This window comes from Penicillium coprophilum (genome assembly GCF_028826855.1).
Source record: "Penicillium coprophilum strain IBT 35676 chromosome Unknown utg000001l_segment0_segment0, whole genome shotgun sequence".
In the NCBI taxonomy this organism is placed as follows: domain Eukaryota; kingdom Fungi; phylum Ascomycota; class Eurotiomycetes; order Eurotiales; family Aspergillaceae; genus Penicillium; species Penicillium coprophilum.
Window position 1 is genome coordinate 1,544,671 of NW_026622720.1, and position 17,308 is coordinate 1,561,978.

General features: G+C 48.5%; 6 protein-coding genes across 6 annotated transcripts; 5 read left to right on the plus strand and 1 right to left on the minus strand.

Moving 5' to 3' along the window:
• Positions 1–1,696: 1,696 nt before the first annotated feature.
• On the plus strand, positions 1,697–5,523 carry pkcA (protein kinase c; the record flags this gene model as incomplete). The annotated part of the gene is made up of 9 exons (XM_056671719.1): positions 1,697–2,087; positions 2,182–2,448; positions 2,512–3,099; positions 3,158–3,553; positions 3,611–4,042; positions 4,100–4,664; positions 4,723–4,924; positions 4,988–5,393; positions 5,462–5,523. 9 exons carry the CDS (start codon positions 1,697–1,699, stop codon positions 5,521–5,523), a joined length of 3,309 nt encoding a protein of 1,102 aa, XP_056537292.1.
• Positions 5,524–6,987: 1,464 nt separating this feature from the next.
• On the plus strand, positions 6,988–8,330 carry N7500_000574 (uncharacterized protein; the record flags this gene model as incomplete). Its single annotated transcript, XM_056671720.1, has 2 exons — positions 6,988–6,990; positions 7,089–8,330. The coding sequence occupies 2 exons, from the start codon at positions 6,988–6,990 to the stop codon at positions 8,328–8,330; spliced, it is 1,245 nt and encodes a 414-aa protein (XP_056537293.1).
• Positions 8,331–8,768: 438 nt separating this feature from the next.
• N7500_000575 (MATE family efflux transporter) lies at positions 8,769–10,249 on the plus strand (the record flags this gene model as incomplete). The annotated part of the gene is made up of 2 exons (XM_056671721.1): positions 8,769–9,392; positions 9,449–10,249. 2 exons carry the CDS (start codon positions 8,769–8,771, stop codon positions 10,247–10,249), a joined length of 1,425 nt encoding a protein of 474 aa, XP_056537294.1.
• A 258-nt stretch (positions 10,250–10,507) lies between these two features.
• On the plus strand, positions 10,508–14,397 carry N7500_000576 (tubulin-specific chaperone D; the record flags this gene model as incomplete). Its single annotated transcript, XM_056671722.1, has 6 exons — positions 10,508–10,678; positions 10,739–13,241; positions 13,298–13,472; positions 13,629–13,973; positions 14,039–14,204; positions 14,260–14,397. 6 exons carry the CDS (start codon positions 10,508–10,510, stop codon positions 14,395–14,397), a joined length of 3,498 nt encoding a protein of 1,165 aa, XP_056537295.1.
• Positions 14,398–14,442: 45 nt separating this feature from the next.
• On the minus strand, positions 14,443–15,564 carry N7500_000577 (CE1 family esterase; the record flags this gene model as incomplete). The annotated part of the gene is made up of 1 exon (XM_056671723.1): positions 14,443–15,564. One exon carries the CDS (start codon positions 15,562–15,564, stop codon positions 14,443–14,445), a length of 1,122 nt encoding a protein of 373 aa, XP_056537296.1.
• A 568-nt stretch (positions 15,565–16,132) lies between these two features.
• N7500_000578 (U1A/U2B'/SNF family RNA-binding protein) lies at positions 16,133–17,086 on the plus strand (the record flags this gene model as incomplete). The annotated part of the gene is made up of 4 exons (XM_056671724.1): positions 16,133–16,173; positions 16,228–16,234; positions 16,316–16,622; positions 16,692–17,086. The coding sequence occupies 4 exons, from the start codon at positions 16,133–16,135 to the stop codon at positions 17,084–17,086; spliced, it is 750 nt and encodes a 249-aa protein (XP_056537297.1).
• Between the last annotated feature and the right edge of the window lie 222 nt (positions 17,087–17,308).

Here is a 17,308-nt window from a genome sequence, read left to right on the forward strand (position 1 = left end):
GGTTATTAGGTCAGGGGAGACTAAAGGCATAGCCCTGCTAGAAATGCATAGACAGCGTGATTTGATTAGCCTTCGCAAGTCGAAGCTCACCAATATCCAACCGCCTATCCGGTTTTGTCTACATATACTTTTGGTGACAAGCTATCCCCAAATGCGGTTCTTATAGAACACCCGTGGACGTCTTGTCTGCATAGCCAATAGATCTTTCCAACTTATCAATGCAATATCTCTGTGGATTTAATCATATATCTGAGGAAATTCTTCTTGCAGGGTTCTCCAAATACGGCGCATCATCGATTAACAGTGACAAAGGCCCAAGATTACGAAGTAAACTACACCATGCATACTCTTATTGCTGCGATTGGTTGATATGAAATCTTTGGATGCTTATATGCGAATGTTACCAGCGAGGGATAAGACGCAGGATTCATTCACTGCATCATTGCATTGGGTGGAAACCTGCTTTGGGGTTTGGCTCTTGACAACCAGCCCAGCGTACTGCCTAGTATAGGTAGTATGCATAGCTCTCCGCACTTTGGGGAAGGTTGGATCTATCCTTGGTCTAGGACCTTCGATCGAGGCAAGTATATCTCAAATGAGATTCCAATACGGCGGCTAGGGCGGAAAATGGACAATCTCACTCCTGCCTCATCCATATTTACTATCCCAGGTTATACATGGGGAAGTCGTTCTCTCAAATTAAGCTTCTAGAACCTAATTCAGGAAAAGACATCTAAACAGAATATGAGTGAGAAGACTACTGAAAAGACATCACCAAGCCGCTGGCCAACTACTGTAATCTAAACCGAATATATAAGGCGAGGGAGTTAGTTCTTGGTCTCGTGGGCTAACAATGTACGATCTAATGCTCTACGGATCAGGTTCAACATGGCCATGGTAAATGTAGCATCAATGTCCGTCGCATTCAATTAGAATCGTAGTTTTATGCATTTGTCGCGCCTTCTATTAGTGAAACTAGTGACATCACCGGTTTCAGCCGAAAATACAGCGAGATGGCCAAGTCATCAGGTACGAAGACCCCTAGAAGACATGGCAAGCAATCTCTATAATTCCTCAAGTATGCAGATGTGCCTAATGGCAAAGTTTGGAAGTGGTCGTGAATTTCAAGTTTTTGCAATATACATAGTGAACGTGCCCAGTTGAGAGCGTTCCGGCTATTATTGAAAGGATTCGGAAGTATGAGGCGTGTCTTGCGATACGATGTTAATGCGATGTGTAGGAACAACATCAACAGATATACGGGCAGATATATATATACATATAGGTATATGTGATCTACTATTATTCACATGTTATACTGTTCAACGTTCGCCACTTCCTTATCGGAGAGGTGCGTGGTAGTATGGACCTTCCCAGTAACCCTGTGGGCTTCTTTCCGAAATCTACTCTATCTGGTAAAATTCGAGGATTCCCATTGTTTTTATCTCTACCAATTTAATCCTTTCTTTGTGTTCCCAGATTTGTATCAATTTGATTTCGGCTATTAATCGACCGGGCGATCATTGCGGGCAGTCTGTCTCACATTTTCCGAAGTGGCATTACCCGCGCCCGTTGCGCCCCTTGTCAACAACAGCCCCGCGAATCCTCTCTCACCACCAACCCACCTTGACCTGGCGCAAGCGCACCCTTGAATTTTGAGTCAGCCTTGCTCTTTGATCTCGTCATACCTGCCATCATGGATGGGGACGAGCTGATCGCATCGGTCTTCCGCAAGATCGAGCGGGAGAAGGCCCTCATCACCGCTGCCAGTAACATGCGGCAGTCGACCGACAATCCCCTTGTGCAACAGAGAGTCGATGCCAACATTCGCGATGGCCGCAAGAACATCGCTTACCTGGAGGAGAAAATGAGAGAATTGCAGATTCGTCAGATGAACCAGGAAGGCGGCTCACCTGGCCAGCATGGAGGCCCGGCGCCCCCGCCCAAAGACTCCGGATACGCTGGCGAGCACGGTGATGGTCGCTATCCCCAGGGTGGCTCTGGCTCGATGCCGTCCGGTGCCCCATACGCCGATCCCCGACCTTATGCTCCGATTCCGAAGGCGAGGCCCAACTACACAAAGCTAGGTGCGTTCTTGTATACGACTCCTGTCAAACCCCTCAAAAATGCTGCGTTGAGTTTAAATTGCTTGGGATGCTAACGTGAATGGCTTTGTCTCAGATCTGATCAAGTATGACACTCCGTATCTCGGACCGAAGATCCAACTCATGCTGTCTCAATTGGAGTTCAAGCTGAGTGTGGAAATGCAATATAAAGCCGGTATCGAAAAGATGGTTCGCTTGTACCAGGATGAGGGCGACCGAAAGAGTCGAGCTGATGCCGAGGGTCGTCGCATTGAGAGTAATCAAAAGATTCAGCTTCTAAAGCAGGCTCTGAAGCGATATGAGGATCTTCATGTTGATATCGAATCCTCCGATGCGCCAGACGGTATGCAAATTATAGCAATTTTGCTGCGGCCATAAACTTACATGGTTACTAACTGGCGTGCAGATGAGAGTCTGAGTAGCCCGAATATGCGCAAGCCGCTGACGGGTCTTCTGACAATGCGCATCCATGCGGTCAAGGACGTGGATCATGCGGCTGGCTCGCGATTTTCGCGAGGACCAGAGACGTACATTGTCGTCAAGGTTGAAGACACTATCAAAGCGAGAACCAAGGCCACCCGAAACGATAAATGGCTGGACGAAGGCTTTTCTATGGATATCGACAAGGCAAACGAGATCGAATTAACTGTTTACGACAAGTCGGGAGATCGCCCAGTCCCAATCGGTATGCTTTGGGTGCGCATTTCTGACATCGCAGAGGAGATGCGTCGCAAGAAGATTGAGACCGAGCTCAACGCATCTGGCTGGGTATCCGCAGATAAGATGGGCGATAGCGGATCCCCTCGAAATGACCATACTGGTTCTCCTATGGGTTCTTCCCATGGCCCTAGTTCCGGAGGACGCCCGGGAACCTCGGGACATGGTGGACATGGACATCACGGTGGCGAGAACTCCAATGCTCCCCCTACTGTGATGATCGATTCATGGTTTGCTCTGGAACCGGTTGGCCGAGTTCAGCTTCAAATGAGCTTCGGTAAGACTAACTCGTGTTAACCCCAAAAGAAGCAGACTCATGTGCTGACTGGATATAGCCAAACAATTGAAGGACCGCCGTCCCTTTGACATTGGTCTTAACCGTCAAGGTGCCGTGCGCCAAAAGAAGGAGGAGGTTCACGAGAAGCAGGGCCACAAGTTCGTCACGCAGCAGTTCTACAACATTATGCGTTGTGCACTGTGTGGAGAGTTCCTCAAGTATGCTGCCGGCATGCAATGTGCGGATTGCAAGTACACCTGCCACCGCAAGTGTTACCCCAAGGTTGTCACCAAGTGTATCAGCAAAGCCAACTACGAGACCGATCCGGACGAGGAGAAAATCAACCATCGCATTCCTCACCGATTCGAAGGCTTTTCCAATATCTCTGCGAACTGGTGTTGCCACTGTGGCTATCTGCTTCCCTTTGGACGCAAGAATGCCAAGCGCTGCTCTGGTAGGCATACTACTGACTCTTATCTTGTTTTCTAGTCCATACTGACCTCTTTTATAGAATGTGGTCTTACGTGCCACGCTCAGTGCACTCACCTTGTGCCCGATTTCTGTGGAATGACGATGGAAGCCGCAAACCAAATTCTCGAGACTCTGATTCGCACCAAGCATCACAACAAGTCTGCTTCTGTTAGTTCTGGCCTCAGCAACCGCACCCTTCGAGCAGGCGGTCCGCCGCAACCCGCTCAAGACAACGCTGCCCTCTCCTACCCCCAGAAGCCGATGGAAGGACCCTACGGGGCCATTCCTAGACAACCCTCCGCAGAAGCGGTAAGCGCTGCCACTAACTCCTTCATGACCCCACAGTCACCAACAGCTGCTGCACAGGCTGCACAGCGCCAACAGATGCCACCGAAATCGCCCACTGGACCTGCCGCAGCCGCCGCCGCCGCCGCCGCAGCTACCGGACTACGCAGCCCCCAGCAAGCCCCAAGTATGTGATTTCCGATCATGCACTGAACAGATGATATTGGTACTAATCAAATCTTAGCCGAAATGGCCCGTCCTATGCCGCCACCCCAGGCACCTCCGCAGCCTCAACATGCCCATTATGACCCATCTGCTTATGCCAATTTCCCGCACCAGCCTCCACCCCAGGCCATGCAAAAGGTGCAGCCTGCGGCTTACCCAATGGCACCGCCTCCGCAGCCCATACAGCAACAGATGCCCCCGCAACAGCAAGTTGCACCTCCTGTCAAGGACGATGCTGCATCGCAGGCAAAGGCTCGCATTGGATTGGATCACTTCAATTTCCTTGCTGTTCTCGGAAAAGGTAATTTCGGAAAGGTCATGTTGGCTGAAACAAAGAGCTCCCGCAAGTTGTATGCCATCAAGGTGCTGAAGAAGGAATTCATTATCGAGAACGATGAAGTGGAGAGTACCAAGTCCGAGAAGCGTGTTTTCCTAATCGCAAACAAGGAACGTCACCCATTCCTTCTCAATTTGCACGCTTGTTTCCAAACCGAAACTCGTGTCTATTTCGTCATGGAGTATATCAGTGGTGGTGATCTCATGCTACACATTCAGCGCGGACAATTCGGCCTCAAGAGAGCACAGTAAGTTCTATTAGTCTTTGCTCTGTTTTTGGTGGCTGGGAATGCTCACATGTTTTAGATTCTATGCCGCCGAGGTCTGCTTGGCACTCAAGTACTTCCACGAGAACGGTGTCATCTATCGTGACTTGAAGCTCGATAACATTCTGCTGACCCTGGATGGTCACATCAAAATTGCTGATTATGGTCTTTGCAAGGAGAACATGTGGTACGGTGGTACAACTAGCACATTCTGCGGTACTCCTGAATTCATGGGCCCAGAAGTAAGTGGGATAAATTTTGGTTGTGTCTTCTTTGAAGTCCCGCTGAACTGACTTTTGTTATAGATTTTGCTGGACAAGAAGTATGGACGTGCTGTGGATTGGTGGGCGTTCGGTGTTCTCATCTACCAGATGCTTTTGCAACAGTCTCCATTCCGTGGTGAAGATGAGGATGAAATCTACGATGCTATTCTTGCCGATGAGCCCCTCTATCCTATTCACATGCCTCGCGACTCCGTGTCGATTCTCCAGAAGCTGTTGACTCGTGAGCCCGAGTTGCGTCTGGGCTCTGGTCCCACAGATGCCCAAGAAGTTATGTCTCATGCCTTCTTCCGCAACATCAACTGGGATGACATCTACCACAAGCGGGTCCCCCCGCCATTCATCCCCACAATCAGCAGTCCCACCGATACAAGCAACTTCGACCAGGAGTTCACCAGTGTGACTCCTGTTCTGACGCCTGTACAATCTGGTAAGATCTTTGTGACTTCGTGTGCTTGCTGGAAGATGAACTGTAACTGACCGATTCTTTTTATTTAGTACTTTCGCAAGCCATGCAGGAAGAATTCCGAGGATTCTCCTATACAGCTGACTTTGCTTGATTCCGCCGATGTGTGATCGGGATAATTATTGCTTGCCTGGACACCTGTCACGAGTTGTTGACGAGCGTGTCAATTCGGTTCACCAAGGATTTAATGCCGACATGTCCGGTTTCTTCAGCGCGCCGCGGGTCTCCCCCGCCAGCACCTCATGCTCTTCAAATTGCTTCAACATACCCAATCGCAGTTTCGTTTTAAGTGCCGGTGTGGACTGGATCTCACTCACATGCTTCAACCGCCGGATACCATGGTCAATGAAACCTCCAGTTTGCTTTTTCTCGATTTCTTTTTGTGTGATTATCTAAATTGCTTGCTCTATTTTTTCCCCTTCCGATTTTTTTTTTTCTTAAGTTTTCCTTCCGACTGGTCGGGTTTATGACTCTATGCTATGTCGGGCATTTGATGTCCAAAAAATGAGAGGGACGGGTTCCTTTATGGGAACAGCATGAAGTGGTTCAAGAGAGTTTGATGAGAAATGACGAAGTTTAAAGATCTATGAAGACACCGTAGGTTCCTTCAGGGATTCGTGCGTGTGATGTCCGGTATGTTCTAGCGGTTCGTGGTATGGAGGAGATACACATCGACCTGATATATCCCCCCTGTCTTTTTTGTAGTTTTATATGTCCTTGGGGGCACATAGATCTGATATCAAATTCCGGGATGCGCCTGCCCTTCCAAGTCGAGCCCTCGTTCCTTCCCAAAGAGGAAGCCAAATATCGTGTCTTCCTCTCCTGAGAAAGCGCATACACCTTTCTTTGCTGTCTACCTTTGTCCTCTCCTCTTGCATGTGTCTTGCAATTTACCACGTCTTTTTGACTCCAGCCTCTTTTCTTTGTTCTAGAAATAGATCCAGCTACCGAGGTCTATGTCAAAGATGCTGCCAAAAACTTAAGCGCCCATTTTCTCGAGACATTATAGCCTTCAGCAAACCCGCCGAGATCGCGTCTTTAAGCAACAAAGAGAACCTGCCCTCGAAAAACAAAGAAACCTCGCCCCGGGGAACAAAGAACACACCTCTCAGTCCATTCCAAAGGTGAGCCAAGCGTCGTCGAGCTCCCATCCCATCAAGAGATGGCTCAAGAACGTGTCTCACCCTGTTGATGGAAGACCCATCAACAGGGTGAGATCAAACGTCGATAATATTGAATTTTACATCAACTTCTCTGAAAGTTCGGAACAAGGATCACCTCAAACTCGCTATAACGAAAGTCGAAACAACAACCCCGAGATTCGACGCTTCCTGTGTTTCTCGCCCCAGGTAAACTGGGGCATTTGTGCAAATCACCACGCCCTTCACTACGAGCCAAACACCATCATTGATTCACGCCATTTCTCTCTCTCCTGATACCCTGGTCCTGCCACAGCCGTGGGTCACAGCTTCAAAACTCGACCACGCCAAAGAGTCGGCAAGCTATCAGCGCTGTACAGTGTTCCTCGCAGGATCGCTCGATCTACCGAGAGAGTCAGATGGTAAGTATTGTCTTTATCATAGCGCAGTCTATCACTTTGACCTTAGTCATCTCTCTTCTAGTCTCTACTCGCTTGGGTCTTACTGACTTCTATTCCAGGCAACCTTAGCCGGAGAACCAGCCTTCGTCGCCAATGACACAGAGCCTTGTCACCCGGCTAAGCGGGTTAAACTCGACCCAGAGGCCTCTGAGACAGATCGTGAGCGGCCAGAGGACACCGACGTGAGTGAGGACGAAAATTGGGACTCAGATCCGCCCACCTCGCCTGAATACAAGATTTATAGTGGCAGTGATGACAGCGACTCTTCTTCCTCGTCATGCGTGCAGCATGCGAAGAAAGCTTCCTTGCATCCCTCGGCCAAGAACGGCTGCTCGCTGAAGTCCAAAGTCAAAAAGACCAGGAGGAGAAGGAAATCAGACTCGGATAGGTCAATGTCTGAGCCAAGTGACCTCGACTACGAGAGCGAGGAAGAGTACTTTGTCCCAAGAGGAGAGCGCGATGATATACTTAACAATAGGCTGACCCGAGAAAGGGCAAGGCGCCTACTTGACGCAGTGGAACTCCCTCAAGGCCACGACCTATCACCAGACGAACAGCAGACTGCCCATCAACTTCTTACTCGTGGCTGCATGCCAACAATCCACAGACACTGGGAAAAAGATTTCTCTACCCTTCCAGAGTCACTGTTCTTTTCTGAGGTAGATGATGAAACCAAGTTTAACGAATCTAACTTTGTCCTTGGGAACGATAACAGTTCCGAATTTTATGCGATTCGTGCCTTTCAAGAGCTTTTAAAGATATGTGGCAATGTCAGGGACTACTGCAACATCCTTGATATCAGTCCTGAAATCTATATCAAGAAATCAATAGAGAAATACCTGCGCTGGGCATTGAGCGACGCCGGTGTCAGAGTCAAGCCGGACACAACCCCTGTGTACGTTATCTATTGCAAGCGTGATGACGAAATATCAAAAGAAGCCTTTGACAAAGTTGCCGCAACATTAAAGAAGCTATCCGATACTTGGCAGAGTCAACTCGCCGCACCCCCCGGCGAAAAATTCTGGCCGGCGTTGATCGGGCTCGTCCTTTGCGGACCTGTTCTTTCTGTCATCTCTCTGGACACCAATCCCCATCCGCAAACCCTAACACATGGACTCAAGTTTCTTGGTCATTTCGATCTTGCAGATTTTGATAATGATGTCTGGAACACCCTAGCTGTCGCGATCCTGGTCATGCACATCAAAAGGACCGTGGCCAAGCTTGCCAAAGCCTACGATCACAAGTTTGTGGTCTCGATCTTTGATGATCCTGCTATAGATTCTTTGGACCCCGATCGTTGATTTCCCGTCACACGGTGCTACTGAGATCTGCAGGATTCTCTGCAGCATCTCTTATATACGTCACACAAATCAACCAGGAAAAAGCAATGTACCTCAGGGCCTGGCAGAATTTGATTTTTCAACCTTCGTTTGACAAAATTTAGCGAGTGTAATTGAGCCATGTAAAAGTGGTTGGCTGAATGAGATGCTATAACAATTCCCATTAGAGTACAATGTGGTGCAGATGATAGGTGCGAAGTTTGAATGCTTTTGCTAATGGAATTGTCGTGACCAATGCAAGGATTGATGTGCTTGTCAGAACTCCACTTGGGCTGGATGCTTGTTTTCCCCTTTTAAATTGATCCTTGAAATCATCCTTGTATTTCAATGAAACTTTAAAGAACGATAGAGTGTGTTATCGGGAATCCGGAGAGCTCTCAGAAAGAAAAATCCTTCACGATGATCTCCGAAGACCATGCTACAGAATCTTCACCGTTGCTGCGCGACATCGACCCAGAAGCAGTAGCCAGTTCCAAAAAATCAGGATGGCGACAAGAACTAGCAATTATTTCGCGATACTCAGCCCCCCTCATGATATCGCTCCTACTGCAACATGCATTGACCGGTTCTAGCATTTTCATGGTGGGCCATCTGGGAAAACGAGAAATTGGCGCCGTGAGCTTGGCCAACATGACTGCCCAGATCACTGGATATTTTGTCTTTCAAGGGCTAGCAACATGCCTGGACACTTTATGTCCGCAGGCATATGGCTCTGGGAATCTGCCTATGGTCGGGCTTCACGTTCAACGACTGACGCTTTTCATGCTCGTCCTCACGATCCCAATTGGAGCTATATGGTGGAATGCGGATCGAATCTTTCTCCTCATTCTTCCGTCTGAATCCTACGAAACAGCCCTTCTTGCGGGTTTGTATTTGAAAATTGCCATCGCCGGTGCTCCCGGCTATGCTTGTTTTGAGTCTGGAAAACGATTTTTCCAGGCACAAGGATTGTTCAGTGCTAGTTTGGTCGTTCTGTTGATATGTTCTACATTGAACATTTTCATGGGATGGTTATTTGTCTGGGTATGTTATTCATCTTCAGAACGCCGAGCCATTTACTGATATACCTTCTGTTCCAGCGACTGCAATGGGGCTTTATCGGTGCGCCTATCGCCGTTGCGATCGCAAACAGTCTTCTGCCCGTCTTCCTGGCACTCTACGTCATCTTCATCAAAGGCTCTGAATGCTGGCACCCTGTTTCTATTGAGATGTGGCGTGGCTGGGGTCCAATGTTGCAGCTTGCCATTCCGAGTTGGCTAATGATCGAAGCCGAAGTGCTCGCATGGGAATTCATGACACTCATTTCGTCCCGTCTAGGCGCGACTGAGCTCGCTGCTCAAGCTGCTATATCGACCCTTTCAGACTTTGCTTTCCAAGTTTCGTTTTCCATCGCTGTTGCTGGTGGCACACACATTGCCTATCTGATCGGAGTAGGTTTTCTCCAGCGTGCGGCAACAGCAGCCAAGGTGTTGGTTTTTGCTTCCTTCGGTGCAGGTGTCACAAATATGCTGGTGATTCTTTCTCTACGGGGGGTTATCCCGGGCTTGTTTAGTGATATCGGCGAGGTCTGGCATTTGATCTTCTTCTTGCTTCCATTAGGTGCCGTCCTTCAGGTTCCCGACGCTGTGGCCACTTCCCTTAATAGCTTGCTGCGGGCTGTGGGACGGCCGGACCTGGGTAGCTATGTTCAGCTCTCGATCTACTATCTCGTAGGATTACCTTTGGGCATTGCTTTCGCGTTCGTCTTGGACTGGAGCATTTTCGGATTATGGTGTGGAATTCTGATCGGTCAGTCGATCATTGTGTCGATTGAGGGCTTCTATTTCTGGAGAATGGTGGACTGGGAGAAGGCATCCCGTGAAGCTATTGAGAGGATGTGATCACGGAGAAAGCTTCTGACGGTTGAGCTATCGACGGGCAGGATAACTTCAAAAACTATAAAATATACCATATCATGCATGACTAATAAGAAATATCTACTTTCTTGTCTGTTGTACATCTACAAAAGAACTCTTATGGTGAACAACATAGTAAACATTACTCTTGTATACTTAGACGTCACATGACCGGTCCCGCTGTTGACGCTATTCCGAACACTGCAATCTTCGAGACGCACTGCATCAACTCAGCATTTCACCATGGATGCCGCCGAGGATCGAGACGTGAAACTTCAAAGGGCCTCTGGGGATTTGGTGTCCGAGTTTTCGGCAAAGCTGCCCTCGTTATTGTGGAGAGCCCAAACTGGGACTCCCATCCGCACCCCACGTAAATGGGCGCAGGTCACCAAAACAGAGAAGCTTGTCAAACTTGTAAGACCGCATAGTTCGCTTTGCTTATGTTTCCCTCTTATTTACCGATGATATATACAGCTTGAACCCTTCCAAGAGTGGCCCCAACTCTTAGATCCACATTTGCAGACGTTGCTACCTCCATTAGTGGACGCTTTTCTAGCATATCTGATCAAGCACCGCACCCAATATGGCTCTGTTTCGGCGAGGTCATCCCAGGCAGGAAATCAGTATCCCCTATCAAGAGCTATCTGCAGGTTACTTTACACTTTCTGCAAAGTCCGTGGCGTCAAGGTGATTAGCAGGTTCTTAAACAATGAGCCGAAATATCTTGATTCAATGTTTCGGGCCTTCATTGAATGGGATGCGGTCCGGCCAATCAATTCTGAAGAACTGGCTGAATCCGAATCTCAGCGACTCATCTGGGAAGAACGATATGTGATGCTGGTTTGGCTTTCACATCTTCTGCTTGCTCCTTTTGACTTGTCTTCTTTATCGGATGATAAAATCCCGGTCCCCTACGACAATCTCCAGCAATTCAGTTGGTTACCATCCAAGACTCCCATGGTTGCCAAGTCGATTCTTTCTTTGTCGTTGCACTATATTGGCGCGTCTGGCAAAGAACGCGAGGCAGCAACAGCGCTTTTGGCACGACTGGCTTTGCGTGGAGACATGCAAGCTCTCGGTATGCTTACAGGCCTGACGAAGTGGGCATTTGCTATTATTCAGCCAATGGAAAACGTTGAATCGCCCTCTGTCTATACTTGTATTGGAGTTCTCACATTCATTGCTCGCTTGAGCGCATCGGGCCAGGTAGAGGACTTTGCACCCTTGATCAATTATGTCTTCCAGCAGACTCTCGGTGTACTTCAAGGGAAGACTTCGGTACCTGTGACAATCCAGTCTTCGGCATTGGCCAGAAAGATTGTTGTCAAGATCCTTCGCAATATTACCGGCATGGCTTTATCTTTGAATGAGCGAGGTGATAGCCGCATCACGGATGATCAGTTGTCGACCATAATGGAAGAAGCAATCGATCATTTCTTGGTCTCCTTGGCAGACAAAGATACACCCGTGCGATTTGCTGCGAGTAAAGCACTCAGCATTATTACATTGAAATTAGACTCGGAAATGGCGACCGAAGTCATTGAAGCTGTTATTGACGCGCTGGGAGAGAATATTCTCTTTGAGAAAGACGATGGCTCCCTCGTCACGCCATTGGAAGCGCGGAAGATTGGCACACACACCCTCAAACGTAACCTAAGTGCAGTCGATGCCCAGCGATGGCAAGGATTAATCCTGACACTGTCGCATTTACTTTTCCGCCGGGCACCTCCTACCCACCAACTCCCTGAGATTCTTCAGTCACTGGTGGCTGGTTTGGGTTTCGAGCAAAGGTCCTCTACTGGTAGCTCCGTGGGAACGGGTGTACGAGATGCGGCGTGCTTCGGTATTTGGGCTATGTCTCGAAAGTATACAACACAAGAGCTCATGGCGCTGCAGCCCCAGGTCGTGGCGTCGCAATCTGGCCAGAAAGAGGTCGATGTTCTGCAAAAGCTGGCTGTGGAACTCATCTGTGCTGCCTGTATCGATCCATCTGGGAACATCCGACGCGGGTCGTCTGCTGCGCTACAAGAGTTGATTGGTCGTCATCCCAATACCATTGCGCAGGGTATTCCCCTCGTACAGGTTGTGGATTACCATGCTGTTGCACGACGTTCTCGTGCATTAATTGATGTTGCGAAAGCAACGGCCTCTCTGGATCAAATTTACTGGAGCCCACTCCTGGACGCTCTGATGGGTTGGAGGGGTATTGGTTCTCCAGATGCTGAGTCTAGAAGATATGCAGCTAAGTCTATTGGAACTTTGAGTACGCAGGAGCAATTCAAGACCATGAACTTGGTTCTGGCTAAATTACTGCGAATGTTCTACAGTATCTCTCGAAACGATGTGGAATCACGACATGGCTGTCTGTTGTCCATTGCTGCCACAGTCGATGCTTTTACTTCGCAATGGGAAGCGTCAGCAGAGAAGAGAGATACCCCAGAAGCTAAGACTGTTTCCTCCCAAGTTGCCCACATCTGGGATATCTTCGGTTCTGCATCAAGCCCTACCGATGATGACTTGACCTTTCAGACTTCACGGCCCGAGTTGACAGCAGAGGCATCATCTTGCTTGCTTTCTTCGCTCTCTCAATCTACCATCACAATGGGTCTGGCTCAACCTTCAGAACCACTTCTGAACCGAACACTCCAAATTCTGTCCCTCTGTGTTTCTCGAAGTGATGACATCTCGATTGAAACGTCTTCAACTGCCTTGGCGCAGCTGTTTCCTCTCCTATCGCCATCAAAACAGGAAGAGACTGTTCGTACTTGGTTCTCCCATCTCCGTACTTCATGGAGATCGCCGGCAGGTCGCGGTCAAATTCTAGCACTCGGCGCAGTGTTCAAGCAACTCGGAGCGCAGAGTGATGTCCAAGAAGATATTGCCACCGAGATTCTTCGCTACACTAAAAAGGAAGAGCTCATTGAAAAACGAGTTGCTGCTGTGAAGTGCTTGGCCACCAGTATCTTACCATATATGGGTATGTTAGATATCCCTCGTTTCCTGCTAGTACGAAAATGGCTAACAGAACCTTAGCTTCCATTGATGCAATTGCGAACAACTTTGTTGAATTTTTGAATGATTATACCACAGACAGACGAGGTGATGTCGGATCTTTAATTCGAGTTGAGGCAATTCAAGCAGTCGGTATCTTGCTTCAAAAAACATCGGACTCAACGCCACGCTCACCACTTATTCAAAACCTGGTCGGGTGTGTTTGCCGCCTTGCATGTGAAAAGCTCGATAAAGTCAGGCTTCAAGCATGGCTTTCTCTACAAGGATTTTGGGAATCAGCAGGGGATCTACCTCCACTTAAAAGGTATTTACCAACGGAGCGAACTTTTGTAACGCATGCTAACAGAAACAGAACATTCGAACACTTCAGTCATGTTTCGTCACAAGAATATTTCGCTCAACTACTTACTCTCCAGGATATTGACTGGCTTCGTCTTCCTTTGTTACAAGGACTTGCTACCTCTGCTATCTCGGGAGCAGAAGGTCTCATCCGAGCATCTCGCTCGGCTCTGACCCAGTTCCTCAATACCCAACCGCAACCCCGAAGCCAGGAGATACTGATGGCATTTTTGCAGGATCTTTCTACGATCCTGAATGATAATCTTCAAGATGACCGTTTTGCCATTCCTGTTGTCGAGTTTGTTGCATTTTTAATTGATAGCTACGTTCCTGTTATACCCGAAGACTCAGATGCAAGGTTTGTGAACTCGTCTTCGTTGCTTACATATCTATATCATCTATTGACATATTCTTTATCTCTAGTTTCCGAAATCTGTTCACGTTAGTCCAGAAAGCACATTTCAAATCCGCAAATATAGCTCGATTGGAAGCTGCAGTCAAAGTCTATGCTGCATTATCAAGGGTTGACTCGTTACGAAATGGTGTTTTGAAGAAGATGACCGGACTGCTGTTGCATCCTTTCCCAAGGGTATGTTCGATTTCAATTCAACAGATTTACGGTACTGACAGTTCTTTTTTTTTAGGTACGGTCAAGCACTGCAGAATACCTGTTTGTTGTGACAGAGTCTGAGATTATCAAGTACGAAGACTGGTCTGCTCCGCCTAAACAACTGAAGCCTCAGGTGGATAATTTGAAGGCCACCTTTTCTCTGGAAGGCTAGATGTCAGCTCCACAGAAATCCCATAGAATTTAAATATCTACCAAATTAAATATTCACCGAATTGATAACAATGGCTGAAGCTATAAGATACAAAGCATGGATAGACATGGGGTATGACAGTCTTGGGCTTTGGTTCTCATGATGGGGCTCAGTACCATTAGTACCGCCAGTACCTGATCCACCTGTACCCGGTGTGCTAGACTTGTCCGAGTGATCCTCCTTGAAGAAGTCGAAAATGTATGCAGTCGCATTGAATGCCGACTTGCCCAGTGGGCACTGTGCAGAGTTTCGGATATAATCATCATTGCCAACAGTACTTGGCCAGCAATGACCATTTTCGGCCTCGCGATAATGCTGAACAATACCTTTCTTCTCTTCGCAGTCCCAAGAAGCATGCTTCACAAGGGGATCTTCAAAGACAGTCTCATTGCTCGTCGGCTTCGCATTGTCTCCACATCCATTTCGACCCGCCCAGGCCTGCAGGATATCAATGACAGGCAGCTTAGGAACACGAACATTCTTCATGTCACCATCGATAGGCGCCGTCGTATCCGTCGTACCATGAATCTCCAAGAAGGGATATCCCGCGTCCCGCTTGGCGGGGGCACACGGCCCCACACCCACTATATCGTCTGTATCATACCAGGCGCCGCTGACAGCCGCAAAAGCCGCAAACCGGCTTCCAACCGTGGCGTTACAGGCAATGACGCCTGTGAAACCACCGCCATTCGACTTGCCAGCCGAGTATACTCTGCTTGTATCGATGCAGAGGGATTCTTCCAAGTGCGTGAGCAAATCGTCGGTGAAGTCTAGATCGTTGGGACGCGACGTGTCTGCATACGGGTTGGAGAGCCAATACCCATTCTTGCTGTCTGGATAAATGGCGATTCCATCCGGGTTAAATTCTGGGTTTGAGAACTGGGATAGGTTTTCTTCTTCTAGCATATCGCGCGACGCCCCGTGGAACGAGAAGTATACCGCTGTTGGTTTGTTCTTATCATAGTTGGCCGGGATGTATAGTCTGTATTGCCGATCTGAGTCCGGGAGGGTGAGGTTCTGACTTGATCCTGCTGTTGGGAACTTGGCAGGTATATCTTTGCCGCAGCCTGGGGTTTTGGCTGCGCTGATACCCGCGAGGGCTGCGAGGGATAGGAGTGCGAAACGCATCTTTAGAATGGGTGCCCAGGTGGGCAGCTAGCTTCTTGGGAAATACATAGTTATATCGAGGGAATAAGTGCAACACCCCCTTGAACCTAACTGTCAAGGGGTGCCTAGGGTCTCAAGTAAGGCGTTGGTAATACCGCCAAGAGTTTCTTATCTTACGGAATTACCCGTGGGCCTTTCAACCTTAACATCCTGCACCACTCAGCCACTCTGCATAGGGATGATCTACGCAACTAAAAATATCATTTCAAAGAAAAAGTTCAGATATTCTGTAGAATGATAATCGTTATGCTATATGAAGTAGGAAAAAAAGTGTTGAATTAGCCATTCACGTGAAAAGGAAATTGGAGCAAAAAAATAATCAAAAATAGATGTGCATCATCCGTGAATCGAACACGGGCCTCGTCGATGGCAACGACGAATTCTACCACTAGACCAATGATGCTGGTTCATATATTACAGCTCAAAATTGTGTGTTAGAAATCTACTTTATTGCTGGCTTGGTCTCCTCCGCTCCATGTCACCCAGAAGCTCGACCTCGCCGCTTTCTAGAGCTCCAACAGTCGTAAACATGGCAGCCGTCTCTACAGCTGGCATTCCTCCAAATGCGACGTGAGTACTAAATATGTTTGCATATATGATCCCCTTGCTAACCAGTCTTTACAGAGTATATGTGCGCCTGTCCCTCCCCCTCTATCATATCACCATGCCGCTCCCGCATTACCATACTGACAGATTCCTCCGTACTGATTAGGTCAAGAATTTAGACGAGCGAATCAAAATCGACCAGTTGAAGCATGCTCTGGAGGAGATTTTCTCAGAATATGGCACCATTCTAGAGGTCGTCGCAAAGACTAATCTCAAAGCTAAGGGCCAGGCCTTCATCGTCTTTGACAACGTCGATTCCGCTACCCGCGCTATTGAGGATATCAATGGCTTCGACCTCTTCGAAAAACCCATGGTACTGGACTATGCGAAGACACCCAGTGATGCAACAGTCCAGCGGGAAGGTGGCAGCGACGAGCTGGAGGCTCACAAGCGGAGACGCTTAGCTGAGAAGGGTACGTTGAACAGACACTGGCGCACTAGATATAAAGACCCAATTCATGCTAATCATGAGTTCTTTACAGAGCGCAAACAAGCCCACGAGGCCCTTGAAGCACAGAAAAAACTCAAGCGTCCTGCCGCCGCCGTCGAAGCCGCACGCCCAGCCAAGACCACCAAGGGTGCCGGTCTCAAGCCGACCGCCGCTGCTACGACCGCTGTCGTTCCGGACGAGTACCTACCACCCAACAAGATTCTATTCTTGCGGGACCTGCCCGACGATGCAACCCAGGAAGGTCTGTCTGCTATCTTTGGTCGGTTCGAAGGATTCCAGGAAGTCAGATTGGTGCCCGGTCGCAAGGGAATTGCATTCGTCGAATATGAGGCCGAGGCTGGAGCAATCAGCGCGAAGGAGGCTACGTCTGGCATGCCCATGGGCGACCAGGGTAAGGCGATTCGCGTTACCTACCAGCGGCAGTAGTCGTGGGTGGTTTGTTGCATCCTACAAAATATCCCGGTCTCGTTATTTCTGGCGTTTTGGATGGTCTTGTCTCAAGTACATGTGTATTAGAAATACGGAGAGCTTTATCACTGTTCTGTTGCTTTCGCAATTCGTCAAGATTGCGTATCACATGAAGTTGAATATTTCCCAAAGTAGATGGAACGAGCCACAGGGCTAAAACGAGTATGAGCATACAAAGTG